Source organism: Arvicola amphibius, chromosome 5 (genome assembly GCF_903992535.2).
Source record: "Arvicola amphibius chromosome 5, mArvAmp1.2, whole genome shotgun sequence".
NCBI lineage: Eukaryota > Metazoa > Chordata > Mammalia > Rodentia > Cricetidae > Arvicola > Arvicola amphibius.
Genome location: NC_052051.1, coordinates 36,397,643 through 36,409,861, shown reverse-complemented (window position 1 = coordinate 36,409,861; position 12,219 = coordinate 36,397,643). Strand labels below are relative to the sequence as shown.

Below are 12,219 nucleotides of genomic sequence, written 5' to 3'. Positions count from 1 at the left end.
CCTTCACACCAATGAACATAAAGTTAAATAAATCATTAAAAAAAATGTTTTTAAAAAAAATAATATATACATATATATTCCTTTTGATGTCAACAATTTCATCATAGAAATCACCCTCCCACCCTGCCCATAAATAAAACTCCTGTCCATAAACATGTAGTTGCTCATATAACCAACTCACTGTTAATATTTCTACCTATCACAGCAAGCTTTCCAATAGTAACAATGACAGGTTGGTTTAAATTTTCAAAAGTTGAAAATACTCTTAGAAAAAGTAGATGTGCATACTTTAAATGTAGTATTTGTTATAATGTCCTTTTGTGTCACACACTTGGTTGCTAGCCTGGTGCTCTACTGGCAAAGTAGTGGAACCATTAAGAAATAGAAAGAAAACACTAAAAAGAAACTAAGTCCCTGCAGAGTACACTTGAAGAGGAGATAGAGACCTTAGCCCATTTTCTCTCTTTTTGCTTCTTGGCTACCATGGAATGAGTAAGTTTCCTTTATCATAGCCATAGTCATAATTTATTGCCTCATTAAAGGCACAACAGCAAAAGTCCAAATGGCCACAGGAAACCTCTGAAACTCAAATGAAAGTCTCCTCCTTGTAAACAAATCTTTTTGGGTATTTTGCTGATGATGAAAAATTCAATAATACATTAATGTTTTAATCTATTTTTCATAGTGCTGAGGATTGAACCCAGGGCCTTCTATATTTTAGGTAAATATTCTTCCGCTCATATACATGCATAGCCCTGATCTTTTGATAGAACCAAAGCCTTTTCTTTTAATGTAAATCTGCAGACAGTGTTCCATACTGTTTTTCTTGAGTAACAGAATAAAATGCCCTATTATTTTGAGTTTCACATTATGTAAAAGTGAACAACAAATAAGGATAACTAACAAAACACTCTGAATAAAGTATGTATAAATTTTTATAGTTCCCAATCTTTCTAGCTCACTTGCCCATAATTATAAAATGTCTTAGAAGCCAATTCTGCTTTTTCAATTAACTTTTCCAGTAAAGCACTCACTATTCAAACAATCATTAGTTTTCAAGCAGACAACTCGCTTTTTAAATGCACTGTTCTAGTGTAACATAAAACAACAGATTATGTAATTTTAATAATAAAAAGCAATGAGCACGAGGATACTGATGCATTTGGCTAAAAGGAACAAGAGTACAGCACACTAAAAGGTAGCTCTTGAAATAAAGCTGAAACTTCCTTCCTTCCACATGCATTCCATTCTGAAGGATCTAATCCATATCTGCCTCTTCAGCTTCATCCCACCCACCCCCCGCTCTCACACTGACTCTTTTCTTCATCCCCCTCTATGACAACCCTCCACAATGGCCTTTGTAGATACAGGTCATTCTGAGTATTACATGCTTCTGCTGTCTGGTTATTTTAAAAAATCACTTGTAAGCAGAGACTGTACTTTTGTTTCTGCCCACCCTGACCCGAATAATCACACAGAAACTATATTAATTACAATAATATTTGGCCTATTAGCTCAGACTTCTTATTAACTAACTCTTACATCTTAAATTAACCCACTTCTACTGTTTTGTATTTTACCATGAGGCTTGTGGTTTGTTATTTCTTGCTTCTTGGGCAGCAGCGACATGGTATCTGCCTGACTCTGCCTTCTTTCCTCCTCTATCTCTGCTTGGATTTCCCACCTTGCTATATTCTGCCCTGCCATAGGCCAAAACAGCTTCTTTATTAATCAATGGTAATAAAGCATATTCACAGCATACAGAGGGCAATCCTGACTTTTACTTTTCACATGTCAGCACAAGGGAATCTCTGTTGATCACCCTAATGAAGGGAATCTTCAGACTCTCACATTTAGGCTATTGTAGAATACCAACTTCTTCCTTTTTTCCCTCCTTAACAATTATAAATCATAACTCACATCTGGCAGATGATCTCCAAAATATATAAAGAACTCAAAAAACTAGACATCAAAAAAGCAAATAATGCAATTTAAAAATGAGGTACAGACCCAAACAGAGAATTCTCAACAGAAGAATCTCAAATGGTACAGAAAAACTTAAAGATGTTCATCCATCCTTAAGCCATCAGGGAAATGAAAATCAAAACAACAATGAGATTCCATCTTACACCTGTTAGAATGGCTAAGATCAAAAACACAAATGACAGCTTATGCTGGAAAGGATGTTGAGCAAGGGGAACACTTCTCCATTGCTGGTAGGAGTGTAAACTTGTCCAGCCACTTTGGAAATTAATATAGTGGTTTCACAGAAAACTGGGAATCAATTTACCTCAAGGCCCAGCTATACCAATCTTGGGCATATACCCAAAAGATCCTCAATCATACCACAAGGACACTTGCTCAGCTATGTTCATAACAGCTTTATTTGTAATAGCCAGAACCTAGAAACAGCTGAGATGCCCCTCAAATGAAAAATAAATAAAGAAAATATGGTATATTTACACAATGGAGTGTTACTCAGCTGTTAAAAACAAGGACAGCAGAAATTTTCAAGGCAAATTGATGTAACTAGAAAAAAATCATGCTGAGTGAGGTAACCAAGACCAAGAAAGACAAATATGGTATGTACTCACTGATAAGTGGATATTAACTGTAAAGTATGAAGGATAACCATGCTACAATCCACAGACCCAGAGAGGTTAGGTAACAAGAGGGCCCAAGAAGGGGAAATGCATGAATCTCCCTGGGTATGGGAAATAAGAAAGCTCTCCTGGGTCAATTGGGGGTAAGTGGGCATGGGAACTTGAGGAATAGGGATGGGGGATGTGTGGAGGGCAAGAATACTTTAAGAGATGACTGGAAAGGGGGCACATTTCGGCGTCAGATAGAAACCTGGTACAAGGAAACTTCCACGAATCTACAAGGATGACCCAGCTAAGATTCCTAGCAATGGTGAATACATAGCCTGAACTGGCCATTCCCTGTGATCAGATTGGTGATTAATCTGGTTACCAGCTGAGAGCCTACATCCAGTGACTTATGGAAGCAGATTTAGAGATGCATGGCCAAACATTGGGCCAAGCTCGGGGAGTTCTGCTGAGGAGAGGGAAGAGATTGTAGGGGTCAGGAATACTGGAGGAAAACCCACAGAAACAACTAACCTGGTTTATAGGAACTCACAAAGTCTGAAGCAACACACCAGGAAGCCTACATGGGACCAACCTAAGCCATATATATATATATATATATAATATATATATATATATAATATATATATATATATATATATATATGTGACAGTTGCGTAGCTTGATGTATTTGTGGAACTCCTTTGTAACAATAGGAGTAGGGACTATCTGTCCCCAATGCTTTGGCAGGCCATTAGTAACCTACCCTCATAATGGATCACCTTGCCCAGTCTAAGAACAAGGGGAGGTGCTTAGTTGATGCTCTATGCTTTGCTGATAACCATGGAGGCCTGCCCCTTTCTTAACAGAAACAGAGGAAGGGTAGGTTGTGGGGGGAATGAAAGCAGAATAGTGAGGGGAAACTGTAGTCAGCATATAAAATAAATAAATTAGAATGAAAAATTACAGAACATAATAATAACGTAATTATGTGTTTTTATGTCTCTGTTCACTAAAACATAAAAATCTCACTAGAACATTTTGCTCACCACTGTTTTTTATTATTATTATTCATTTTATATCCTGACTGCAGTTTCAGCTGTTTTATTATTAGCTGGGACAGAATTATTTTCTGAATAAAAAAAGTGATCTGAATTGGTAATGACCAGCTAAAAACAGCCTCTATAAAACACAATGATATTTCTATGCATAGAATCCTAAACTAATAACCACAAAAAGGAACTGTAAAAATTTCACACCTGCATTATTCCTAATAGCAAACATCCAGAAATAGCCGATCTGCAACAGGAGACATGTATAAGCAAATTATAGTCTATGTACATTAGGAAATATTACTTAGTGCTGTTTTATTTTCACCAATTTGTTTTAAGGGAATAATAACAAGACATCTAAAAATATCCTGTGAAAAAGTAAACAAAAGAGAACACGTTCCACACGACAGGAGCACAAAACATCTATGGTGGGATAAATAGAGGAATGGCCACTAGGTTGGGGTTAACTGCAAGACAACAAAACCTGAAATGTTCTGTGCCTTGATATGCCTGGGGCTGCAAGAGTTCACACAGTTCTGAAAGCAGATGAAGCTGCCCACTATATGCATTTTGTTTTGGGGACAAGGTCTATCTACTCAAACTCCTGAATAGTCACTTGGCTTACAGACAGGCAGGCCAGATACTCATAACTTTTTTCAAAATGCAAAAAGTCCTGAATTTGTTTACCCAGGTATCACAAAGGATGCAAAAACACAAATAAAGGAATCAGACTACACCAGCTTTCATCAAATCTGCCTCTTAATTTATTTATTTGTTTCCTAAAATCCATTATTGTGAGACATCAAAGCAGAACTGGACCAAATTAGTGGATGAATTATCCTGCAAGGAAACATACTGAAAAATACCTATTACTATGAAAGATGGATTGTTTTTTACTTAACTGCAAGCACACAAATCTTTGACTGGTGCTGGAAGAATTGTCTATATTCTGTCAATCATGTTTTAAATAAACGCTGATTGGCCAGGCAGGAAGTAGAGGCGGGTCAACCAGACAGGAAGTAGAAGTGGGGCAATGAGAACAGGAGTATTCTGGGAAGCAGGAAGCTCTATTTCTCCCATTCCAGCCCAGACCACCGAGAAGCAAGATGTAACCTGCCTGGCTGAAAGGTACTGAGCCATGTGGCTAAAATAGATAAGAATAATGTGTTAATACAAGCTACAAGAGCTAATAAAAAGACTGGACTAATGGGCCAATCAGTTTTATAACTTATGGAGATCTCTGTGTGATTTTTCTCTGGGACTTGCCAGCTGTGAGTTACCGGGTAGGACAGAAACCCCAACAAGCCAGCCCTCCATGTTACATTTGACAGGTGGCATGAACAAGTTCATGAGGTATGACAGAATGACTAGATAGAGATCAGGTGCACCAAAGGATGATGTGACATGACACACCAACCATGAGCTGTGTGCTAGCCCTAAAGCCACAGGCTGCAGAATACTGAAGTTTTCAGCTTCGCTCCACTCTCAAAGTAAGTAAGTACAGAAGGACCAAAACAAAACAATATTCATACGGCATTTTGGTGGCCACTGAGCTAGTGAAATAAAGAATTGGCAAATGAAAAGCTAAATTTCTTATTTTTATTCAATTTAAATTAAGTTTCATTTTAAAACATTTTCAGCCACTACAAAGTATGATTCTAATAACGAAATCTGTAAATTTATTTTTTAGCAGTTAATTTGATTATATGCATTCATTTATATATTTATTTGTTTATATTTATGTGATTGGATACACATGCCACAGCATACATGTGGAGGCCAAAGAACAACTTTCAGAAGTCTGCTCTACCCATCTACAGTGTGGGCACTGGGGATCAAATTCACATCATCAGGCTAGGCACCAAGTGCCTTAAATGCCGAACCATCTTGCCATCCTTCAACAAAACTCTAAAATAGCTCATTATTAATTTTCACACTGATTGTAGTTCAAAAGCTATTTTCAAAAGATTTCAGTCTCTTAAAATATATGTTATTAAAATTAGTTCTATTTTTTTATTTACATTTTAAAAATCATTTCACTTATTTCTCTTCACAATCAAATTTTACTTTTTTCTTTTCTTTTCGAGACAGGGTTTCCTGTGTGGCCCTGGTTGTCCTGGAACTTGCTCTGTAGATCAGACTGGCCTTAAACTCAGATAGCCACCTGCCTCTGCCTCCTGAATGCTGGGAAAAAGGCATGGGCCACCACACCCAACTCAAATTTAACTTTTTAAATTACATTTTATACATGTATTATATATGCATGCACATCTGCAAAATAAGTGACTGTCACAACACACGCCTGAAAGTCAGAGGACAATTTATAAAAGTCAGTTCTCTCCTTCTACCACGTGGGTTCTGGGGAAGGAACTGGGGTTATCAGGCTTGGTGGTAGGTACATTTACTTAATGAGTCCCACTAGCTCTATTCTGCTTTAAAATACATATATGGCATATGTTATGTTTCAAATGGACTGTACTCTTCTAAAGGCAGGTCAGCAGCATCACTACCACACACGAGAAAACACTTCAGACATCTCCTGACCTTTGCACTTGATTGTCTTCTTTTCTTTAGCTGGATGAAGTCTGTTTCCACCCTTTCTGCCAGTTCTAATTTTCTCTTGTTCCTTTTAAATGCAGCTAAGCTGAATCCTACAAAAAAGAAGAACAAAAATAATACTTGAGAATTATTAGAGTAAGAAGGCCAATAATTCTGAAACGCCTTTCTAGGAAAAGAAGCACTTAAGACTGCTGAACTGCTGCTTTTAAAAAGTCTTTCCAAGGAACCCTGGCAAAACCGGAAAACAAAACAAACAGCACAAGTTTACAAAATTAAGGAAAATATCAAATCAGAGAAACAACTGAGTTCTGAAGGGAGACAGGGCCCGGGGAACCTTGGAGACCCTTGAGCATCTCCATGCATAGGCCTAAAAGATGAACTTAGGGAACAGGGCACTAGAAAGTATATTAAAGGTGCTACAAGAAAAGGAGAGAATCCCGGAGGCTGCATACCCCACGAAAAGCAAAGCTGGCTGCCACAAAGAACAAAATGAGGCTTCGAGTCTTAACCTTGTGTCTAGATTGAAGGAGAGAAAGTTTTCATAGGATGAGTGCGAACTAGAGAATTCATGTTATCTGTATGATCCAAGGGAGGCAATGGAGACCTCGGTGTATATGGTGCCTCATCTTCACTGTCAGCTGGACTGCATTTAGAGTCACCAAGGAAATACCCCTGGCTGTACCTCTGAGGGGACTCTCGGAGAGTTTCAACTGGAGAGAGGAATCGCCCTGAATGTTGGTATACCACTGCATGGTCTGGGGTCCTGGACAGAACCAGAATAATAAAGCAAGCTGAAACCAGTCTTTGTTCTCTCTGCTTCCTGACTGTGGGTCGACAGTGCCCGTCATATGTAGCCAGAACATGGTCCTTCTCCTTAAGTTTCTTCTTCTTTGGTGTTTGGCCACATATTATCCAGACAGAAAGGCAATTGAAAAAAAACACTGGGTAGCCTGGTATAGTGGCTCATACCTATCATCACAACCCTCAAGAAACTGGAAAAAAAAGAATTGTTAAGGGTTTGAGGTCAGCCTGGGCTACAGAATGAAACATCTTTTAAAAAAAAAATCACCAGAGCTTCATTTAACATCTACAGAATACACACACCCATTAATACTGGTACATTCTCCAACCTAGACTATATATTAGGCACCAAAAGATGTCTCAAGATCTTAAAAACTGGAATCTTATCACAAATCTAAAATGCCAGAACCGAATTTCGAAATCAACAATCAAAAATAGAAAATAAACAAATACACGAAAATTAAACAATACGCCCAGGAATACGGTCACTGAATGTCAACAGGTCACTGAAGAGTCAGAGTGGAGGTGATACACTTTTAATACCAGCACTTGGTTGGAAGAGGCAGATAGATGGTTCTCTGAATTCGAGGCCAGCCTGGTCTACGTAGTGAGTTCTAAGACACCTAGGGCTACACAGCGAAACTCTGTCTCAAAAAAGAAAATTCACTGAAGAAACAAAAAGGAACTTATAAGTGGTTGCACAAGTTTGCATTCCCACCAGCAATGGATGAGTGTACCCCTTACTCCACAACGTAAGATGGTATCTCAAAGTTGTTTTGATTTGCATTTCCCTGATCGCTAAGGAGTTTGAGCATGCCCTTAAGTGTCTTTTGGCCATTTGAACTTCTTCTGTTGAGAATTCTCTGTTCAGTTCAGTGCCCCATTTTTTAATTGGGTTAATTAGCATTTTAAAGTCTAGTTTCTTGAGTTCCTTATATATTTTGGAGATCAGACCTTTGTTGCGGGGTTGGTGAAGATCTTTTCCCAGTCAGTAGGCTGCCTTTTTGTCTTAGTGACAGTGTCCTTGGCTTTACAGAAGCTGCAAGGAAGTCAGGACCACGAGGGGTGCACCCACCGAGATGGTGGGGCTGATCTAATCGGAGCTCACCAAGGCCAGCTGGACTGGGACTGAAAAAGCATGAGATAAAACCGGACTCCCTGAACATGGCGGACAATGAGGGCAGCAGAAAAGCCAAGGACAATGGCACTGGATTTTGATCCTACTACATATACTGGCTGGAGGGGGTGGGGGGGGGGGGACTAGCCTATTTGGATGCTCACCTTCCTAGACCTGGATAGAGTGGGGAGGACCTTGAACTTCCCACAGGGCAAGGAACCCTTACTGCTCTTCGGACAGGAGAGGGAGGGGAAGTAGAGGGGGGAGGGAGAGGTAAATGGGAGGCGGGGAGGAGGCAGAAATTTAAAAAAAAAAAAAAAACAATAAAAAAGGAACTTATAAAGTCTCTCGAATTGATGGAAACACTGCATATGAAAGCCTATTTTTTCGCCAAATGAGTACAATAAAAGCAACTTGAAGTAGTTAATTCTTATGTCAAAGAGCCAAGTCTAAGAAAACAATCAAATGCCAGGAAATCATGAATATCAGCTCAGAAAGAAGTGAAATAGAAACTAGAAATGAACTACTAATAATCAAATTAATAGTTGATTTTTGAAAAATAAAATCAACAAACCTTTTGCTAAATAAAGAAAGAAAATTAAATTAGATGTGAAAAGGAGAGACTTTAAAGTGGTATCACAAAAATTCAAAGAAACAAAGGAGCTGCCATGACAATCATATGCCCGCAAACTGGAAATTTTAAATGACACAGATAAGCCCTGGACATATACAATACAGCAGACTGGATCAAGAGAATGGAAAAGTATAAAGCAGTCTAAAACAAGTAATGAGATAGAGGTGGTAAGTCAGTACCCCATCTGATCACAAGATGTATGTAGATCAGTGGTCAAGCACTAGCCCAGTATGTATGAGATCTGAGATTGTCCCTTAACATTTAAGACATACGGAGGAGTCTCATGATGTGGGATTCCCCTCTGTAGGCTGTGAATATGTTTTATTATTAACAGTTAGTAATGAAGCTCTTTTGGCCTGTGGCAGGGCAGATTAGAGCTAGGTGGGAAAATTAAGCTGAATGCTGGGAGAAAGTAGGCAGAGTCAGTGAGTTGCCATCTAGCCACCAAAGGAGACAGATGCAGGCTGAAACCTTAATGGGAAACCACAAGCCTCGGGGCAAAACACAAAATAATAGGAATGGGCTAAGATGTAAGAGTTAGTTAATAAGAAGCCTAAGCTATTGGTCAAGCAGTACTATAATTAATAGAGTTTCTGTGTGATTATTTCGGGTCTGAGCAGCCAGGAAACCAACAAGTAGTCTCTGCCTACAGTCTCCCACCAAAGAAAGGTCCATGACTTGAATTTCACTGATGAATTCTACAAAGTATATCAAGAAAAAATGAATTTTAATTCTTCTCAAACTATTTCAAAAAATAAACTGAAAAGGAAGAAACTTTACCAAACTCATTTTACTAGATCAGCATACGCACTGAAACAAAAATCAAAGACACAATAACTACAACCTATACAATCAACATCGCTGATGAACACATATCAAAATTATCAATATAACAAGTAACATGCCAGCTGCCACAGCTTCAAAATGTCAAGTAAGAGTTATCACAATGATGCAAGATCAAACCAAACATATAAATATAGGCATGATATATATCACAGCACTGAAAGAAAAAGGGCGTGAACCATGAATCCCAAATCTGACTAGCTACATTTCAAAACTGAGGGCTAGATTAAGGTAGTTCCAGAGAATGGAAAACATACCCAGGTGATCACCACCAAACCTACCCTACAATAAAGACTAAAGAGAATCATCAGCAAAAAACAAAGAATGCCAGGCAACACATAAAAGACACGCCCAACAATAAAGCTCTGATTATAAGGTAAATGAACAATTATAAAAGCTATTTCTATTCTAATTTTTGTATCTAGTTGTTTATAGAACTAAGGTATAAAATAGGCTACTCTATACTTGTATGCTTTTTACATCTAATTAAGTATGTGCTTTTGTTTGTGCAAATGCCATGACATGTGCAGAGGTCAAAAAACAACTCTCAGGAATCAGTTCTTTCCTTGCAACATGTGTATCTGAGGCTAAAGTTGGGACATCAGGCTGTCAGTCTTGATGACACCCACTGTATTTGCTAAACTATTATTGGCTATTATGAAATTTTGTGACATTAATAACTAAAAGGGAATGGTGACAGAGGTACATAACAATGAAACTTATTAATATGGTCCCATGAAGATAGCACAAATTCAATTAAGTTATAATCTTAAATGTATTAAATTTAACCTCCATGATAATCATAACCTCAAAGAAAATAGCAAAAACTGCATATATAGCTTACAAAATGAGATGAAAACCACTTCACTATCAAGCAAGTAAAAGCTAAAGGAATAAATAAATAAAAGAAATGAGGAATAAATATTAACAAACACATAAAAATTAACAGAAAAAGCTAATGTAAATATAAAAAAATAATGTATATGCAATAGCATGGACATGTTATGGCATATATATTGAGGTCAGAGAACAAATTCCAGGAGTTGGTTCTCTAATTCTCCCATGTGGTCCACGTAATCAAACTCAGGTCATCAGGCTTGGCACAAGTGGCTTTATTTGGTAGCGTTATGTAACAATCATAAGATGACAAAATTATACTGACAAGTAGTAAATTAGTGGCTGCTAGGGGTGAAGGCAGGAAGGAGTGGGTGACAGCACAAAAAGTCAACATGAAAGATGTATTTGAAAATAACAGTGTTCTTGAAGTGCAGCTCTAACAGTGGCATCCTAACTGAGACACTGCTAGAAAACCCACTGCACACGCATACACACACACACACACACACACACACTAAGCTATTAGCCTGATCTCACCACCACAGAATGCATACAAAACCAAAGCATCAAAATGTACCTTATAAATATATAAAGATATGTCATGATTTTTTTAATTTAAAAAATAAATGTTTAAATAATATGCTTCTATAATATATATACTGTATTTGCTAATATTTCCTATCATATTGATTATTACTATTGTTTGTGATTAATCTTTAGTGTCAACTTAATGGGACTTAGAATCACCATAAAAACACTTTGGGTATGTCTGTGAGGGGCAGTGTAGATTAAGTTACAAGAAAGCCTAGATTTGGATCTTTCTATTTCATGTAACTTAATCCCATGGACTGTAATTATGGGCTGAATAAAAAAGGGAAAGCAACCTAAACATATGCATTCATTACTCTCTGCTTCCTAACCCCGGTGACAATATTTCCAGATACCTCCTATCCCTGCCATCATACCTTCCATGCTGTGATGTACTATGAACCAACTCTAAGCCAAAATAAACCTTTCCCTCCAAAATGTGCTTTGGTGGGTATTTTGTCACAGCAATGAAACAAATAACTGATGCATTATAATTATTATTATCAACAATATTATTATTCACTTAGTATTAATTAAGACTATATAGTTAGAAAGCACAGCTTCTATCTTCTGGAATCAATCGCATCAAACCAACCTATGTCAGAACAGATCCAGGAATGTAGTCAAGTGAGAATTCTGTGTGCCTGTGAGAACATCCAAGAAAGCAAGACAAAAGTCTTGTGACCTCAGTTTCTTCAAAACTCAGAATTGCTCCTGGAATGTGTTTTCGTGCTCCTCCCAGGTGTAGCAGATAGGAGTGAGCTCACTTCAAACTACTCATCATTGCTTGCTGTTGCTATTCAATTAAATGCTTAAATTACCTTTTATATACCTCTATAGAAAACTTTGTTTTTCGGGCTGGGCGGTGGCGGTGCACACCTTTAATCCCAGCACTTGGGAGGCAGAGTTACTCCTTTAGTTATTGTTCAGTTGTAAGCTAAGAGACACCATAAGCAAGGCAACTTAGAGAAGAAAGGCTTTTTTTTCCAGTTTTTTGAGATAGGATTTCTCTATGTATCCCTGTCTGTCCTAGAACTTGCTCTGTAAACCAGGATGGCCTTGAACTCAGAGATCCACCTGATTCCCAAGTGCTGGGATCAAAGGTGAGCACCACTGTGCCCAACTCAGGAGAAAGAGTTTAACTGGGAACTTGCCTGCAGTTTCAGAGTATTATTAGTCCATGACCATTATGGTGGGGAA

The 12,219-nt window shown here is 38.0% G+C and overlaps 1 protein-coding gene across 7 annotated transcripts in view; it reads right to left on the bottom strand.

The window, feature by feature from the left end:
* The window catches only part of Tasp1 (taspase 1), a 219,069-nt gene that overhangs the window by 141,185 nt on the left and 65,665 nt on the right, over positions 1 to 12,219 (bottom strand). For all 7 annotated transcript variants that reach the window (XR_005285506.1, XM_038331557.1, XM_038331560.1 and 4 more), the window contains one exon: positions 6,185 to 6,291. Coding sequence is in view for 6 of the 7 variants with exons in the window: in XM_038331557.1 (XP_038187485.1) it covers positions 6,185 to 6,291 (107 nt within the window). In the remaining variant the exon portion in view is untranslated. The remainder of the gene's footprint in view (positions 1 to 6,184; positions 6,292 to 12,219) is intronic.